Consider the following 17,198-nt stretch of genomic DNA (forward strand, 5'->3'; position numbering starts at 1 on the left):
GGTGGCTGAGTCAGCTGAGACTGGAGTGCTGGGTAACCAATATGTATCTGAAACAGATAATGCAGGAAACACTAAAAGAAAACAGGCCTGGTGCCTTCCCGTAAGGGAAATGCTTCCTGGCCCTAGCTTTCTAGTTAGTGGTCTCACTCTTGCCTCTAGGAGTGATGGTGTCAATTTACCTGAACTGAAATCTGTTTCTTTACCAGACCAGTGTTTAACTGACAATAGAAAATATTTGTATTTTTACCAGCTCAATCGGCTTTAAAATAACTAGCCTGCCGTAGTGAGCATCTCCTATGTAGACTCATAGATCATAAGGTCAGAAGGGACCATTATGATCATCTCCTATGTAACTCAGAATCCGGGGAGACTTAAACACTACTCACTCTGGAGGTCCCTGAAGGCTCGCCAATGGTACCTTCTGAATTCAGTGTTCTGTGTGCGTAGTCAATGGCTACTACCTTCAGCAGGGTAACTTCTGTCAGTGATTGCACTGGGGCTAATTCCATTTGTCCCAGAGTACAATCTGGGAAAAGACTAAAGTAGGCGGGTGCCTCTGATGAGCTGTGAAGGTGTCCTGGTGCTCCCCTTGGGAGGTATTGTTGGGTCTTGAAGTCAGAGTACAAGCTTTGGGCGTGTGTAAATGGGGTGTTACATCGGGTGGGATCTGAGTTGCTACAGAGAATTCTTTCCTGGTTATCTGGCTGGTGAATCTTGCCCATATGCTCAGGGTTTAGCTGATTGCCATATTTGGGGTCAGGAAGGAATTTTCCTCTTGGGCAGATTGGAAAATGTCCCTCTATAGCATGGGGCACGGGTCACTTGCTGGAGCATTCTCTGCTCCTTGAAGTCTTTAAACCACGATTTGAGGACTTCAATGGCTCAGACATAAGTGAGAGGGTTTTTGCAGGAGTGGGTGGGTGAGATTCTGTGGCCTGCGTTGTGCAGGAGGTGAGATTAGATGACAATAATGGTCTCTTCTGACTATAATATCGATCTATGTGTAACACCAACAGACCCTGCTCATCAGCAGGATCAAACCCAGGCCCTTTAGAGGCTCATGCATTTAGCTCCACTGCATGAGCTAAAAGCCATATGGCTTCTAGCTAAGACTGTAGTGTGGATGCGTTAATCTCTCTCTCTAACTGGTCCTGGTGCCACTAGAGGGGATAGAAGACAACACCCAGACGAACTGGCTGTTTCTGTTTCTGGGCCTGCCTTACATGAAAGGTTTAAGGCCTGGCCTGTTCTCTCTGTAGAGAGACTTCCTACAGGGAGACAACCTGGTCTGGCTCTTAGAGAAAATGGACCGGGAGCAGCTCTCCTGATGTTCCTACACAATACTGATTTTATTTCCTGCTGTAGCCACTCAATATTCCTTTTTGGGTCTTACAGGGACATCTCACTCCACCATGTCTGCTAAGGAAAATGAACCACAGGTGGAGATCCAGGCAGAGGAGCAACAGGTGGGTCCCTCTTGGGGAGGCAGGTGTGCTTGGCGGCTGGAAGGGCTGTTCTAGCTTGAATGTCTCCACTGCTGGAGACAGGGACTCGTAACCACAACACTAGCCAATGATTCTAGCTCTCAGAGTGCCGTAGTCACTGCCCACAAGTGCCTCCTGAATCCGGGAGGAGCACTGGGGACCCTTTGACTGCTGGCTGCACTGTAACACTGGCAAATCGCGTTGACTAATGCCCAAGGGCCCTCAAAAAAGAGTGGGGCATTGTACCGTGTCCTGGACTGAGACATGGTTTCTGATCGGGAGAGACTGCACTGGGAAAGACAAAAGGTCTCTCCATTCCTGCTCTCGCTGACAGAACGAGACCGTGACACAGTTCTGTTTTGTTGGTGGGAGTGCCAAGGTGCAAATGGCATTCCTGAGATTGCTGAATATTGGCAGCTGTTCCAATGGGACCAGGCTTCTGGGTGTGTAACTAATGTCACAGGCAGGCCACTGAACCCCTGCTGACAGGGACAGGAGACTGCCTAGCTCTGAGGACAGTCTCCTACAGAATCGGCAGTTGCAGAAGGAAAGACAGGAGGGGCATCTTGAGAAGCCAGGAGCTCTTCCCCAGCTGACTCCTCTTTCCCTCCCCCAGACTGCAGGGGACAGGGTGGCTGGCCTGCCCTTGGTCAGCTCTGCCTGTGAGATGGCCTCTGCCAGCAACGCTGCCACCAAAGAGACCCACCCAGCCATCAAAGGGGTCTGTGAGGTTGTAGAGACTGGGGAGAGGGCCATCACCTCTGCTGCTATCAATGGGGCACAGCCCATCCTGGACCAGCTGGAGCCACAGCGTGAGTAAGGGAAGGGAGGCAGGAACACTCCTGTGTGTGTGGTGGGGGACGTGGGTCTGGGGGCAGGCTCAGCCTACAGTGGCTCTAGGCCCACTACTGAGCTCGGCCTCCAACTGGCGGCAAACAGAATCCACAGACTCCCTTCTCCTGCTCCCCTGAACTCAGCGAGCTCCTAGACGTGATCTGGCCAAGGCATTGGCCTTGTGCGGAGGAGTTCTGACGGCTGTAGCAGCTGCTGGTGGGGGGGATTCCTGCTCAGGTAGCAGCAGTGAGCTGGGCCAGCCTAGAGGCAGGCAGTGCCCAGGCACAATCCCTGGTGTGCATGGCTGGCCCAGTACCACACAGCCACATGCACTGTGTATGGCACCTAATGCCATGGAGCAATACCTGCTAGAGGGCACAGGAAGCAGCTCCAATGCTAAAAGGATCTGAGCCCATGGCAGGCACTGGAGACTCCTGAAACCCTCTAGGAGAAGCTGGGGGTGGATGAATCATAGAATATAAGGGTTGGAAGGGACCCCAGAAGGTCATCTAGTCCAACCCCCTGCTCGAAGCAGGACCAATTCCCAGTTCAATCATCCCAGCCAGGGCTTTGTCAAGCCTGACCTTAAAAACCTCTAAGGAAGGAGATTCTACCACCTCCCTAGGTAACGCATGCCAGTGTTTCACCACCCTCTTAGTGAAAAAGTTTTTCCTAATATCCAACCTAAACCTCCCCCACTGCAACTTGAGACCATTACTCCTCGTTCTGTCATCTGCTACCATTGAGAACAGTCTAGAGCCATCCTCTTTGGAACCCCCTTTCAGGTAGTTGAAAGCAGCTAACTGAACAGATGACTGGCAGTGGGATCTCCCGAGCTAAACATGTGATGAACCAGACTGGCTCCATAGCCTTGGGCAACTTCCCCAACCCCTCTTCCTTGGCTCTCCCATCAGTAACCTGGGGACACTTGCTTAGGAACACCAGTCCTCCAATGTACACGGATTAGCAGCCCCACGAGATCTGTGCACATGAAGGAATTAAGGGAACGAGTTCTGTGGTTATGTTTCAGTTGCAGGAGCCAATGAACATGCCTGTCGGGGTCTGGACAGACTGGAGGAGCAGCTGCCCATCCTGCAGCAGCCAATTGAGAAGGTAACCACACGAGTGTCACGGCTGGTCCTGGAGCAGCATGAGGCTGTGGGCCCTTCACTTCCGCTAGGTGTTCAGTGACCTCTCTTCTGATCCCTTTTCCTCTAGGTGGCTTTGGATGCCCAAGACCTGGTGGGTGCCAAGGATGCAGTCTGCAGCACGGTCACTGAGGCCAAGGATGCAGTGACCAGCAGGGTGAGCGTGGCCCAAGGGGCTGTCCAGGAGAGCGTGGAGGTGACCAAATCCGCCATGACCAGGAGCATGAGCACAGTGATGGGCTCCAGCATGGGGCAGATGGCTGCGAGTGTCATAGACACAGCATTGGGGAAATCTGAGCAGCTGGTGGACTACTACCTCCCCATGACCGAGGAGGAGCTCGGTAAGATCCCCTCTGCTGAATACAAACCAATGTGACCCTGGTGTCTTCGGGCATGGCTTGGACTCACAGCTGTTCACAGAGCTCACAGCTGAGCTGCCAAAAGAGCCACCTCTCCTTAGGGCTAGCTTGCAACCTAGCTTGGCGACTAGCCCTCCCTTAGTTCCTTCATGCTGGGCCCTCTGCTTGCCCTGTCTGATGGCTCTGACGCTTCTCCCTGTGCAGCTACCCGCTACCTTACTGGTCGGTGCTGCAGGGCACCCAAACGTGCCCTGGGGAAGATTGCATCGGTCACAAGCTTTGGGAGGGCTGAACGCATCCCTGCCATGTATCCTGGCCCTGCCAACCGGTGGTGCAAGTAGATTTTAACTCTTACCAGTACGGCAACTCATGGGAGGGACCCAAAAGCGGGGGGGAGGCACGTGACCCCCCCCAAACGACCCCACCCTGCCTTGTGCGGGAGTCGCTACAGACTCCAGACAGGAGATGGAACTACGTGGAAGGGCTGGTGGGGGGCCAGCTGGGGGTGGTACAGCCAAACCGGAGGAGCTGCCAGCGTTCTGCTCCTTTCGCTGCTGCGGTTCCTGAGAGCCCTGCGGTTTTCAGCGGCTACCGAACGTCTTTCCAGTACGTCATCCCAGCAACAAATGTCTTAATGGTGCGGCGTACCTGACCTTACTGGCTTAATAGCACCACTGCTGCCAACTGACCCCTTCCCCCTTCCAGCTGAGCTTGCCACAACTCCCCTGGAGGGGCCTGGAGAGGCTCCTGCAGAGCAGCGGAGTTACTACGTGCGCCTGGGTTCCCTGTCGAGCACGCTGCGCCAGCGAGCCTACCAGCACGCCCTGGGCAAGATGAGACAAGCCAGGCAGCGCACCCTGGAGGCCCTCTCCCAGCTCCAGCAAATCATTGACCTGGTAGGAACACGACCCCTCTCCCCTGCCCTGTAGCTGCTGTGGGTCACGGTCTGTCATAAATATAAAGGGAAGGGTAAACCACTGCAAAATCCCTCCTGGTCAGAGGAAAAGTCCTCTCACCTGTAAAGGGTTGAGAAGCTAAAGGTAACCTTGCTGGCACCTGACCTAAATGACGAATGAGGAGACAAGATACTCTCAAAAGCTGCGAGGAGGGAGAAAAACAAAGGGTCTGTGTCTGTCTGTATGCTGCTTTTGCTGGGAACAGAACAGGAATGGAGCCTTAGAACGTTTAGTAAGTTATCTAGCTAGGTATGTGTTAGATTATGATTTCTTTAAATGGCTAAGAAAAGATGTGTGATGACTATCCCAGTCTGTGTGTCTTTTTTGTAACTTAAGGTTTTGCCGAGAGGGACTCTCTGTTTTGAATCTAATTACCCTGTAAGGTATCTACCATCCTGATTTTACAGAGGTGATTCCTTTACTTCTATTAAAAGTCACCTTGTAAGAAAACTGAATGCTTTTTCATTGTTCTAAGATCCAAGGGTTTGGGTCTGAGATCACCTATGCAAATTGGTGAGGATTTTTACCAAACCTTCCCCAGGAAGTGGGGTGCAAGGGTTGGGAGGGTTTTTGGGAGGAAAGACGTGTCCAAACTACGTTTCCCAGTAAACCCAGTTAGAGATTGGTGGTGGCAGTGAAAATTCCAAGGGCAAAGGGTAAAATTAATTTGTACCTTGGGGAAGTTTTAACCTAAGCTGGTGAAAGTAAGCTTAGGAGGTTTTTCATGCAGGTCCCCATATCTGTACCCTACAGTTGAGGGTGGGGGAGGAACCTTGACACGGTCTCTGCAGCCTCCCATGCTCAGTGCCATTGGCACTGTTTGTTCCTGGGCCCAGCTGTGTCTCTGCAGTAGTGCTGCCTGCCTTCTGCCCACACCTAGCTGTGGGAGAGCTTCCATGGCCAGCCGCCTCCTGCTCTTCCCAGCTAACTGCCCTCTCCTCCTGCAGATCAGCCATGCCAAGCAGGCCGTAGATCAGAAGCTTCACAATGGCCAGGACCGTCTGTACCAGATGTGGCTCCAGTACTGCAGGGGCAACTTGGAAGGGCAGGAGGAACCAGACTCCGCAAAGGTATTCTCCTCCTTCTCGCCCTGACAGCCTTGCTCCAGTGAACTCTCCCCATCTGTAGGGGAAACTTGCAGATACTCCAGTCTCTTTCTCCTTCCAGCAGGTTGAAGCTCAGGCTCTAGCCACATCCCAGAGCCTCACCCAGCAACTGAAAACCACCTGCCTTACTCTCCTGGGCAGCATCCAGGGCCTTCCCAGCACTATCCAGGACAAGGCCCAGCAGGTCTCGAGCAGTACAGAAGAGCTCCAGGCCTCCTTCTCCAGTGCCGGCTGTTTCCAGGATCTGTCCAGCAGTGCCCTTGCCCGGGGTCGGGAGATGGTGACCAAGGCCCAGAAGTCCTTGGATGAGCTCCTGGAATACGTGACGCAGAACATTCCCCTGGATTGGATCGTGGGACCCTTCACTCCCACGGGAGACTCCCCACAGTGTCCTGATGAGCTGGTGGAGGAAGGAAAGAAGGTGGAGGCCTGAAGGGTTCCCCCTGCTGCTGGAAGGAATCCAGCTGAATTGCCTGCATAGCTAGTGTGGGGTCTCCTCGCTGAGGCCACAGTGCTGCTTTGGCAGATGGTGGACTGAGGTCAGGTCTTCCTTCTACAGAACCTGAATGTCATTTCCCAGGCACACTTCCCCAGAACCATGTATTACCAGTTACAGGGTGGCATCACTAGTCATGCAGGACTGCATCCCTTGCAGGGCTAGTCTGCTTCTCTCAGGACTTACTTACAGCTGTCTTCCTCTGTACACAGGAAGTGCTCCTGAGCTTGATCTTTTCCCTAGCTTTGTAATGTGTAAAACTAGGGTTTAATGTTACAATAAACCTCAACTGCATTCAAATTTCTGTCTGCTTAATGTGATTCCCTCCCTGGCTCATGCTCTGTAGAAACATATACTGTACAGGTGACCCCATGCCCCTCTTCACACACACATACTGTACAGGTGACCCCATGCCCCTCTTCACACACACAAACCCCCTCCACCCACTTCCTCTGGAAGGGCTCCAGAATGGCTGAGCTCATCTCCTGGGTGAAGGCATCTCTTCAGGTGCCTCCATTTGACACTCTTCCATTGAGACTTTTCTCATGTAGAAGGAGGCAACAGGGTTCTCCCCATTGAGAACAATCGTCTGGCTTCCAGTGGGTAGCAAGGCAACATTACAGGCTCTGAGACCCAACTAACAGAGGGAAAGACCCAGGTTGTTGAGACAGGGCACTATGGCCTTGAGAGGAAATGGGGTGTGTGGAGAACTGAGAACTACTACTGGTAATGAGCAAAGTTAAAAGGGTCACATAGTGGTGGGAGACTGCCGGGCCTTGCCTCTAGTTCAGTGCAAGAAGTTCAACAGGTTGGAAGTGTCTAGGAAAAGATGGTGAATTGACAACTCCAGGCAACTGGGATTTAACAAAACACACACAGGGAGACTAGCTGCAAGAGAGAGAGCAGCAGATTGTCTTGCTGAAGCATGGACATCAGCCAGCCTGCATCCTTCCTCCCTGCCATTAGCCAAGCACCTGCGTAATCTTTCCTACTGCCTAGTGTAAACCTAGCCAGGCTAATGGCTCAGGGTTGTGGGAGATCCATAGTAGGACCAGTGCTGGGCTTGGAATGCATTTTCCTCAGAGCTTGTGTCTATGCTTGAAGTCACAAGTGGGTAGTGTCATCTAGGCAGCTCCATCACTTTTGCTTATCCTAACTCCGGCTTGAGCTATTAATAAGCTTCAGGCAAGGAAATGTCTCTCAGGTTCAGCACTGCAACAGGACCATGAGCAGGAATGGGTGTGTAGCTCTCAAAGATAGAGACTAGTAATCAAAGTGGTGATGGATGCAGCTCCCAGGGCTAGTTACTCCGGATCTCATTGAACAGGGCCTGTCTTGTACTCACAGTGGACTGGGGCTACACAGGTTTTCATAGACTCCTAGAATATGGGGGTTGGAAGGGACCTTAGGAGGTCATCTAATCCAACCCCCTGCTCAAAGCAGGACCAATCCCCAGTTAAATCATCCCAGCCAGGGTTTTGTCAAACCCGACCTTAAAAACTTCAAAGGAAGGAGACTCCACCACCTTCCTAGGTAACGCATTCCAGTGCTTCACCACCCTTCTAGTGAAAAAGTTTTTCCTAATATCCAACCTAAACCTTCCCCACTACAACTTGATACCATTGATCCTTGTTCTGTCATCTGTACCACTGAGAACAGTCTAGATGCATCCTCTTTGGAACTCCCTCTCAGGTAGCTGAAAGCAGCTATCAAATCCTCCTCCCTCCCGTTCTTCTCTTCTGCAGGCTAAACAATTCCAGTTCCCTCAGCCTCTCCTCATAAATCATGTGTTCCAGTCCCCTGAACATTTTTGTTGCCCTCTGCTGGACACTTTCCAATTTTTTCACATCCTTTTTGTAGTGTAGGGCCCAAAACTGGACATAGTACTCCAGATCAGGCCTCACAAATGTTGAATAGAGGAGAACAATCATGTCTGTCGATTTGCTGGCAATGCCCCTATTTACACAACCCAAAATGTCATTGGCCGTCTTGGCAACAAGAGCACACTGTTGACTCATAGCCAGTTTCTTGTCCACTGTAACTTCGAGGTCCTTTTCTGCAGAAAAGTCAGAAACTCCCTAACTGACAGTGAGCGATCACTGAGGCTAATTTGCCTGTGTAACTGGAAGTGTGTTACATACCCTGCTGTGTTCTGGATTAACAGAGGCCCCTCCAACACACTAGCTAGATGGAGCCCTGCTGGGGTGAGTAAAGGTCCTAGTCTGCTCCTTTTAGGAATATGGAAGAGTAAGTGCAGACTTCAGGAGTGCTGGTCAGCTAACATGACTTCTGTATCCAAGCCCAGTGAAGCTCTTTCCTCTTTCGTCCAAGTCTAATAAAATGTGTGATGTCAATGAGTGGATTTCACATCAACAGATATTAGCTTCAAACTTGGACAGAAGTGGGAGCTGGATTTTCTTTACGCCATGAAGAACATTGCAGCCTACGTTTCCCGAGCGCAGCCCCTGCAGCTAATCTTTCCGTAGAGAAGGAGCGGTTCTAACACATCCCCAAGCAGGGTCAGACCTAAGAAACCCAATCGAAAATGTTGCTGCACCACTCTCAAGTTATATAAAGCAAATTCAGTGACTGACTAACCCACCGGGTGCAGTATTTATTCAAAGAGCAGTGAGTTATTTCAGCAAACCCCAAACCAATGGGCTCGAGTGTTTAATCCAAAGGCCTGTTGGAGGATCCACATGTGAGCATAGAGATCACACCAGCTACACCCCAATGGTCTGAATATTAGAAGGAGGAATGGGAAAAGGAAAGAGATGCTTCCTGCCCCCAGCTGGCTTTCTCTCCTGGGTGGCACCCTCTGGATAATTAGTGATTGTAGCTGTAGATCCCAGGTAGGAAGACTTGTAGTGTGCTCTCAACATGGTTGGGCTCGCTGCTTCTGCTGGCTGCCTGTGTGGGAGGGCTATGGATGGGAAGGTGGTTTCTAAGCCCTGAGCATGCAATGGTCTCTCTGTGCTGGTGTTACTTGCACCTGTGCAGAGCCCTCTGGAACTCAGCTACTCTTCCCAACTGCCTGTTGAAGTTACTGGGGTCTGAGTAAATGCAGGGGCTGGTTTGTGCAGGGCTCATTGTAGAATCAGAGCCTAAAACGGCCCCACTCTGGCCTTTGCAGCCACTGAAGTTGAAGATCGTGTGTTTAGATGGAGGCCCTCTCACATCCCTCTGTGGGACAGACACATGGGTATGAACATCTAGGCTTATTTAAAGGAGTGAGGTGAGCACCTGCCTCAGCCCCAGGCCACTGTCACTCTGCTCAGCTGCTCCAGGCATTTGCACTCCCTGCTTTGATTTTACTCCCTGTGTGAAAGGTGTAGGGAGGTTATGGGAAGTTATGCCTGGTGTGATCTGCTGTCACTCCGGCTGGGAAGGGCCCTGGCACTGAAGTATCTAGGCCAGGAATGATAATGGGGAGAGGGCAGAGCTGAGCATAGTGGCTATAACTGACACCCCCCCCCCCAAATTTTTCCCTGAGCTTCTCTCCCCACTTAGTGCTTCCCTTTGGCTGTGTCACCCCCAGCATCTGCCCAAATGCTCCCCAGATACCCCCTGAGCCTGGGGGTTCCACGTATTGAACTGACACTTATATTGGAACTGCTAACTGCCCTCAGTCTTTAACCCCTTATTGCCCAGTGTGGGGCTACCTAACTCTCTTTGAGGTTCTGGGCCTAACTCACTTAGGCCTTGCAATGCTGAGAGGAGCAATAGCTAAATACCTTTAAAAACCTGTGCCATGTTCTCTTCCCTGGACAAGTCAACCAACAGGAAAGCTATAAATGAACTGAGGAGTATCTTGTGCCAGCTGGGCCAGAATAACTTCCCCAGCCTCTTTTGGAGTGGGCAGGAAAGGAAAATAATACAACAGCTACCAGCACTCTCCTCCCTTAGATGGTTTTACTCTCAAAAATCTTCTACACTGAAAATGTGACCAGGGAAATGGAGCGTAAAGGCACTCTTCAGAGAGAACAACCAGAGTACTCTGAGAATATGAACCATTATTATTATTTGTATGACCGTAGCATTTCAAAGCAAAAATCAGAACTGGAATCCCATCGTGCTAGGTACTGTCTTAACAGAGAGTAAAAGGCCTGCCCCAAACAGCTCATAATCTGAAACTAGGTTTGCCAGCCCTCCAGGATTGTCCTGAACTCTCCAGGAATTAAAGATTAATCTTTAATTAAAGATTGTCATGTGATGAGACCTCCAGGAACACATCCAACCAAGATTGGCAACTCTCACACCCTGTAACTTTTCATGGGCTCACAGCTCTCACTGGGCAAAGTAGTGAATGCAGCTGTGTGATTGGTCTCCTGAGCTGTCTGTCAAGTGTGTCCAGCCCCATGATGACATCATCACAGGAATATAATGGCTGAGACTTAAGGGAGGTCTGAGTATTGGTGAAGGATTGGAAGCGTAGAAGTTTGGTAAGATGTGTGGTTAACCTCTGTGTTATATCTCTGGTTCCTAGGTTCTGTATCTGTTAAGATGGGGGCTCTTTTCTTACACAGAGTGTGACCCAATGTCTTGCCTGATGGCCAGTAGTGGCTAGGATTGAATGGTCAGAAGCTCTTAGCTAGTTTCAGTGCTTAGTAGTTGTACTTGTGTAAAGCATTTTGACTTCAGTCTTCTGAGCAAACGGTCCAGGGAAGGAAACTATTTGCCTTCCAGACTGGGAGGCCTGGATTAATGGTATGTTCTAGGAGATGGAGGCTTCCCTAGAGGAGAATAGAATATTTAACTAGGAGAACTAAATTAGAGTTTGGACTAGGGGAAAAACTCTTACTCACCTCTCGACCTGAGCAAAGCTATGCTGTTCCCACGCAGGGATGGGGAATGGGACTTCTGGTTGTGGTCTGAGTTCTGGCTTGTCCTAAAGATCTGCAGGGGGAAACACTTGACTGAGGTGGCAGATTCAGCTGAGACTGGAGTGCTGGGTAACCAATATGTATCTGAAACAGATAATGCAGGAAACACTAAAGGAAAATAGGCCTGGTGCCTTCCCATAAGGGAAATGCTTCCTGGCCCTAGCTTTCTAGTTAGTGGTCTCACACTCGCCTCTAGGAGTGATGGTGTCAACTTACCTGAACTGGAATCTGTTTCTTTAGCAGACCATCTTTACCTGACAATAGAAGATATTTGTATTTTTACCAGCTAAATTGGCTTTAAAATAACCAGCCTGCCATAGTGGGCATCTCCTATGTAGACTCATAGATATTAAGGTCATAAGGCACCATTATGATCATCTCCTATGTAATTCAGTATCCAGGGAGACTCCTACACTACTCACTCAAGAGGCCCCTGAAGGCTCCCCAGTGGTACCTTCTGAATTCAGTGTTCTGTGTGTGTAGTCAATGGCTACTACCTTCAGCAGGATAACTTCTGTCAGTGATTGTACTCTGGGACAAATGGAATTAGCCCCGGTACTATCTGGGAAAAGACTAAACTAGGAGGGTGCCTCTGATGAGCTGTGCAGGTGTCCTGGTGCTCGCCTTGGGAGGCATTGTTGGGTCTAGAAGTCTGAGGAGAAGCTTTGGGAGTGTGTAACGCCGAAAGACGCTGGTAATGGGCAGGATCAAACCTGGGACCTCTGGACCTAAATGCATGAGCCTCTACTGCATGAGCTAAAAGCCATAAGGCTCTTACTAAGACCGTAAAGCCGATAAATTAATCTCTGCCTCTCTAACTGGTCCTGGTGCCACGAGATGGGACAGAAGAACACACCCACAAGATGTGTGGATTACAAGTGCATCCCTGGGCTTGAAGAACTGGCTGTTTCTGAGCCTGCCTTAGATCAAACGTTTAAGGGCCTGGCCTGCTCTCTGTAGAGAGAGACTTACTGCAGGGGGACAACCTGGTCTGGCTCTTACAGAAAACAGACCGGGAGCAGCTCTCCTTGTATTCCTACACAAGATTGATTTCACCGTTTCCTGCTGTAGCCACTCAATATTCCTTTTTCGGTCTTGCAGGGAAATCTAACTCCACCATGTCTGCTAAGGAAAATGAACCACAGGTGGAGATCCAGGCAGAGGAGCAACAGGTGGGTCCCTCCTGCGGAGGCAGGTGTGCTTGGCGGCTGGAAAGGCTGTTCTAGGTTGAATGTCTCCACTGCTGGAGACAGGGACTCGTAACCACAACACTAGCCAATGACTCTAGCTCTCAGAGTGCCGTAGTCACTGCCCACAAGTGCCTCCTGAATCCGGGAGGAGCACAGGTGACCCTGTGAATGCTGTCTGCATTAGAACACTGGCAAATCCCGCTGATTGCAATGCCCAGTGGGGGCATTGTACCGGGTGCTGGACCGAGACATGGCTCCTGATCGAGAGAGACTGCACTTGGAAAGACAAAAGGTCTCTCCATTCCTGCTCCCGCTGACGGAACGAGATCGTGTCACAATTCTTTTTTGTTGGTGGGTGTGCCAGGATGGAAACGGCATTCCTGAGACCTTGCTGAATATTGGCAGCTGTTCCAATGGAACCAGTCTTCTGGGTCTGTAACTAATGTCACAGGCAGGCCACTGAAACCCAGCTGAAATGGACAGGAGACTGTCCTCAGAGCTGGGCAGTCTCCTACAGAATCAGTAGTTGCAGAGGAAAAGAGACAGGAGGGGCACATTGAGAAGCCAGGAGCTCTTCCTCAACTGACTCCTCTTTCCCTCCCCTAGACTGCAGGGGACAGGGTGGCTGGCCTGCCCTTGGTCAGATCTGCCTGTGAGATGGCCTCTGCCAGCTACGCTGCCACCAAAGAGACCCACCCAGCCATCAAAGGGGTCTGTGAGGTAGTAGAGACTGGGGTGAGGGCCATCACCTCTGCTGCCATCACTGGGGCACAGCCCATCCTGGACCAGCTGGAGCCACAGCGTGAGTAAGGGAAGGGAGGCAGGAACACTCCTGTGTGTGTGGTGGGGGAGGTGGGTCTGGGGGCAGGCTCAGCCTACAGTGGCTCTAGGCCCACTACTGAACTCTGCCTCCAACTGGCAGGAAACAGAATCCACAGACTCCCTTCTCCTGCTCCCCTGAACTCAGCGAGCTCCTAGACGAGATCTGGCCAAGGCATTGGCCTTGTGCGGAGGAGTTCTGACGGCTGTAGCAGCTGCTGGTGGATTCCTGCTCAGGTACCAGCGGTGAGCTGGGCCAGCCTAGAGGCAGGCAGTGCCCACGCACAATCCCTGGTGTGCGTGGCTGGCCCAGTACCACACAGCCACATGCACTGTGCATGGCACCTAATGCCATGGAGCAATACCTGCTAGAGGGCACAGGAAGCAGCTCCAATGCTAAAAGGATCTGAGCCCATGGCAGGCACTGGAGACTCCTGAAACCCTCTAGGAGAAGCTGGGGGTGGATGAACAGATGACTGGCAGCCAGATCTCCTGACTCCTAAACCTGGCTCTGAACCAGACTGGCTCCATAGCCTTGGGCAACTTGCCCAACCCCTCTTCCTTGGCTCTCCCATCAGTAACCTGGGGAGACTTGCTTAGGAACACCAGTCCTCCAATGTACGCAGATTAGCAGCCCCACGAGATCTGTGGACGTGAAGGAATTAAGGGAACGAGTTCTGTGGTTGTTTCAGTTGCAGCAGCCAATGAACATGCCTGTCGGGGTCTGGACAGACTGGAGGAGCAGCTGCCCATCCTGCAGCAGCCGATTGAGAAGGTAACCACACGAGTGTCACGACTGGTCCTGGAGCAGGATGAGGCTGTGGGCCCTTCACTTCTGCTAGGTGTTCAGTGACCTCTCTTTTGACCCCTTTCCCTCTAGGTGGCTTTGGATGCCCAAGAAGTTCTGCGTGCCACAATGGTGGGTGCCAAGGATGCAGTCTGCAGCCCGGTCACTAAGGCCAAGGATGCAGTGACCAGCATGGTGGGCATGGCCCAAGGGGCTGTCCAGGAGAGCGTGGAGGTGACCAAATCTGCCGTGACCAGCAGCATGAGCACAGTGATGGGCTCCCGCATGGGGCAGATGGCTGCGAGTGTCATAGACACAGCATTGGGGAAATCTGAGCAGCTGATGGACTACTACCTCCCCATGACCGAGGAGGAGCTCGGTAAGATCCCCTCTGCTGAATACAAACCAATGTGACCCTGGTGTCTTCGGGCACGGCTTGGACTCACAGCTGTTCACAGAGCTCACAGCTGAGCTGCCAAAAGAGCCACCTCTCCTTAGGGCTAGCTTGCAACCTAGCTTGGCTACTAGCCCTCAGTTCCTTCCTGCTGGGCCCTCTGCTTGCCCTGTCTGATGGCTCTGACGCTTCTCCCTGTGCAGCTACCCGCTACCTTACTGGTCGGTGCTGCAGGGCACCCAAACGTGCCCTGGGGAAGATTGCATCGGTCACAAGCTTTGGGAGGGCTGAACGCATCCCTGCCATGTATCCTGGCCCTGCCAACCGGTGGTGCAAGTAGATTTTAACTCTTACCAGTACGGCAACTCATGGGAGGGACCCAAAAGCGGGGGGGAGGCACGTGACCCCCCCAAACGACCCCACCCTGCCTTGTGCGGGGCTCGCTACAGACTCCAGACAGGAGATGGAACTACGTGGAAGGGCTGGTGGGGGGCCAGCTGGGGGTGGTACAGCCAAACCGGAGGAGCTGCCAGCGTTCTGCTCCTTTCGCTGCTGCGGTTCCTGAGAGCCCTGCGGTTTTCAGCGGCTACCGAACGTCATTCCAGTACGTCATCCCAGCAACAAATGTCTTAATGGTGCGGCATACCTGACCTTACTGGCTTAATAGCACCACTGCTGCCAACTGACCCCTTCCCCCTTCCAGCTGAGCTTGCCACAACTCCCCTGGAGGGGCCTGGAGAGGCTCCTGCAGAGCAGCGGAGTTACTACGTGCGCCTGGGTTCCCTGTCGAGCACGCTGCACCAGCGAGCCTACCAGCACGCCCTGGGCAAGATGAGACAAGCCAGGCAGCGCACCCTGGAGGCCCTCTCCCAGCTCCATCAAATCATTGACCTGGTAGGAACACGACCCCTCTCCCCTGCCCTGTAGCTGCTGTGGGTCACGGTCTCTGCAGCCTCCCATGCTCAGTGCCATTGGCACTGTTTGTTCCTGGGCCCAGCTGTGTCGCTGCAGTAGTGCTGCCCGCCTGCTGCCCACACCTAGCTGTGGGAGAGCTTCCCTGGCCAGCCGCCTCCTGCTCTTCCCAGCTAACTGCCCTCTCCCCCTGCAGATCAGCCATGCCAAGCAGGCCGTAGATCAGAAGCTTCACAATGGCCAGGACCATCTGTACCAGATGTGGCCCCAGTACTGCAGGGGGAAGTTGGAAGGGCAGGAGGAACCAGACTCCGCAAAGGTATTCTCCTCCTTCTCACCCTGACAGCCTTGCTCCAGTGAACTCCCCCCATCTGCAGGGGAGACCTGTAGATACTCCAGTCTCTCTTTCTCCTTTCAGCAGGCTGAAGCTCAGGCTCTAGCCACGTCCCAGAGCCTCACCCAGCAACTGAAAACCACCTGTCTTACTCTCCTGGGCAGCATCCAGGGCCTTCCCAGCACTATCCAGGACAAGGCCCAGCAGGTCTTGAGCAGTACAGAAGAGCTCCAGGCCTCCTTCTCCAGTGCCAGCTCTTTCCAGGATCTGTCCAGCAGTGCCCTTGCCCGGGGTCGGGAGATGGTGACCAAGGCCCAGAAGTCCTTGGATGAGCTCCTGGAATACGTGACGCAGAACATTCCCCTGGATTGGATCGTGGGACCCTTCACTCCCACGGGAGACTCCCCACAGTGTCCTGATGAGCTGGTGGAGGAAGGAAAGAAGGTGGAGGCCTGAAGGGTTCCCCCTGCTGCTGGAAGGAATCCAGCTGAATTGCCTGCATAGCTAGTGTGGGGTCTCCTCACTGAGGCTGTAGTCCTGCTTTGGCAGATGGTGGACTGAGGTCAGGTCTTCCTTCTGCAGAACCTGAATGTCATTTCCCAGGCACACTTCCCCAGAACCATGTATTACCAGTTACAGGGTGGCATCACTAGTCATGCAGGACTGCATCCCTTGCAGGGCTAGTCTGCTTCTCTCAGGACAGACATACAGCTGTCTTCCTCTGTACACAGGAAGTGCTCCTGAGCTTGATCTTTTCCCTAGCTGTGTAATGTGTAAAACAAGGGTTTAATGTCCCAATAAACTGCAACTGCATTCAAATTTCTGTCTGCTTAATGTGATTCCCTCCCCGACTTGTGCTCTCTACAAACATTTACTGTACAGATGACCCCATTCCCCCTCTTCTTCACACACCCCCTTTCTCTCTGGCAGGGCTCCAGAATGGCTGAGCTTGTCTCCTGGGTGAAGGCATCTCTTCAGGTGCCTCCATTTGACTCTCTTCCATTGAGACTTTTCTCATGTAGAAGGAGGCAACAGCCCATTGAGAACACTCATCTGGCTTCCAGTGTGTAGGAAGGCAACAATACAGACTGTGAGACCAAGTAACAGAGGGAAGAGCCCAGTGTGTTATGGCACTATGGCCTTGAGAGGAAATGTTGGTTCTCAGCTTTCCACAAACCCCTATTGGTAATGAGTGAAGTTAAAAGGGTCATATACAGTGGTGGGAGACTGCCAGGCTTTGCCTCTAATCCAGTGTAAGAAGCTCAACAGGTTGGAAGTGTCCAGGAAAAGGGATGGTGAATTGTTAAATCCCAGTTGCCTGGAGTTGTCAAAACGCACCCCTGCACGCACACACAGGGAGACTAGCTGCAAGATAGAGAGCAGCAGACAGTCTTGCTGAGCATGGACATCAGCCAGCCTGCGTCCTTCCTCCCTGCTGTTAGCCAAGCACCTGCCTAACCTTTCCTACTTCCTAGTGTAAACCTAGCCAGGTCAAT

At 52.2% G+C, this 17,198-nt stretch overlaps 2 protein-coding genes across 2 annotated transcripts; both read left to right on the top strand.

The window, feature by feature from the left end:
• Positions 1-1,412: 1,412 nt before the first annotated feature.
• LOC142072055 (perilipin-3-like) lies at positions 1,413-6,338 on the top strand. The gene is made up of 7 exons (XM_075128266.1): positions 1,413-1,466; positions 2,101-2,296; positions 3,349-3,431; positions 3,537-3,807; positions 4,531-4,721; positions 5,729-5,851; positions 5,949-6,338. The coding sequence occupies exons 1-7, from the start codon at positions 1,413-1,415 to the stop codon at positions 6,318-6,320; spliced, it is 1,290 nt and encodes a 429-aa protein (XP_074984367.1). The 3' UTR covers positions 6,321-6,338.
• A 3,999-nt stretch (positions 6,339-10,337) lies between these two features.
• Positions 10,338-16,179, top strand: LOC142072255 (perilipin-3-like). The gene is made up of 8 exons (XM_075128950.1): positions 10,338-10,344; positions 12,227-12,438; positions 13,063-13,258; positions 13,968-14,050; positions 14,156-14,441; positions 15,160-15,350; positions 15,565-15,687; positions 15,790-16,179. Exons 1-8 carry the CDS (start codon positions 10,338-10,340, stop codon positions 16,156-16,158), a joined length of 1,467 nt encoding a protein of 488 aa, XP_074985051.1. The 3' UTR covers positions 16,159-16,179.
• The last annotated feature ends 1,019 nt before the right edge of the window (positions 16,180-17,198 follow it).

The sequence above is a fragment of the Caretta caretta genome, chromosome 5, assembly GCF_965140235.1.
Source record: "Caretta caretta isolate rCarCar2 chromosome 5, rCarCar1.hap1, whole genome shotgun sequence".
In the NCBI taxonomy this organism is placed as follows: domain Eukaryota; kingdom Metazoa; phylum Chordata; order Testudines; family Cheloniidae; genus Caretta; species Caretta caretta.

What these genes read in the sequence shown, in the direction of transcription:
- LOC142072055 (XM_075128266.1), top strand. Translation starts at nt 1,413, where the DNA reads ATGTCTGCTAAGGAAAATGAACCACAGGTGGAGATCCAGGCAGAGGAG. An exon ending in GGACCAGCTGGAGCCACAGC is followed by an intron (nt 2,297 to 3,348) that starts GTGAGTAAGGGA and finishes GTTATGTTTCAG; the next exon opens with TTGCAGGAGCCAATGAACAT. An exon ending in TCCAGCAAATCATTGACCTG is followed by an intron (nt 4,722 to 5,728) that starts GTAGGAACACGA and finishes CTCCTCCTGCAG; the next exon opens with ATCAGCCATGCCAAGCAGGC.
- LOC142072255 (XM_075128950.1), top strand. An exon ending in TCCAGGCAGAGGAGCAACAG is followed by an intron (nt 12,439 to 13,062) that starts GTGGGTCCCTCC and finishes TCCCTCCCCTAG; the next exon opens with ACTGCAGGGGACAGGGTGGC. An exon ending in GGACCAGCTGGAGCCACAGC is followed by an intron (nt 13,259 to 13,967) that starts GTGAGTAAGGGA and finishes TGGTTGTTTCAG; the next exon opens with TTGCAGCAGCCAATGAACAT.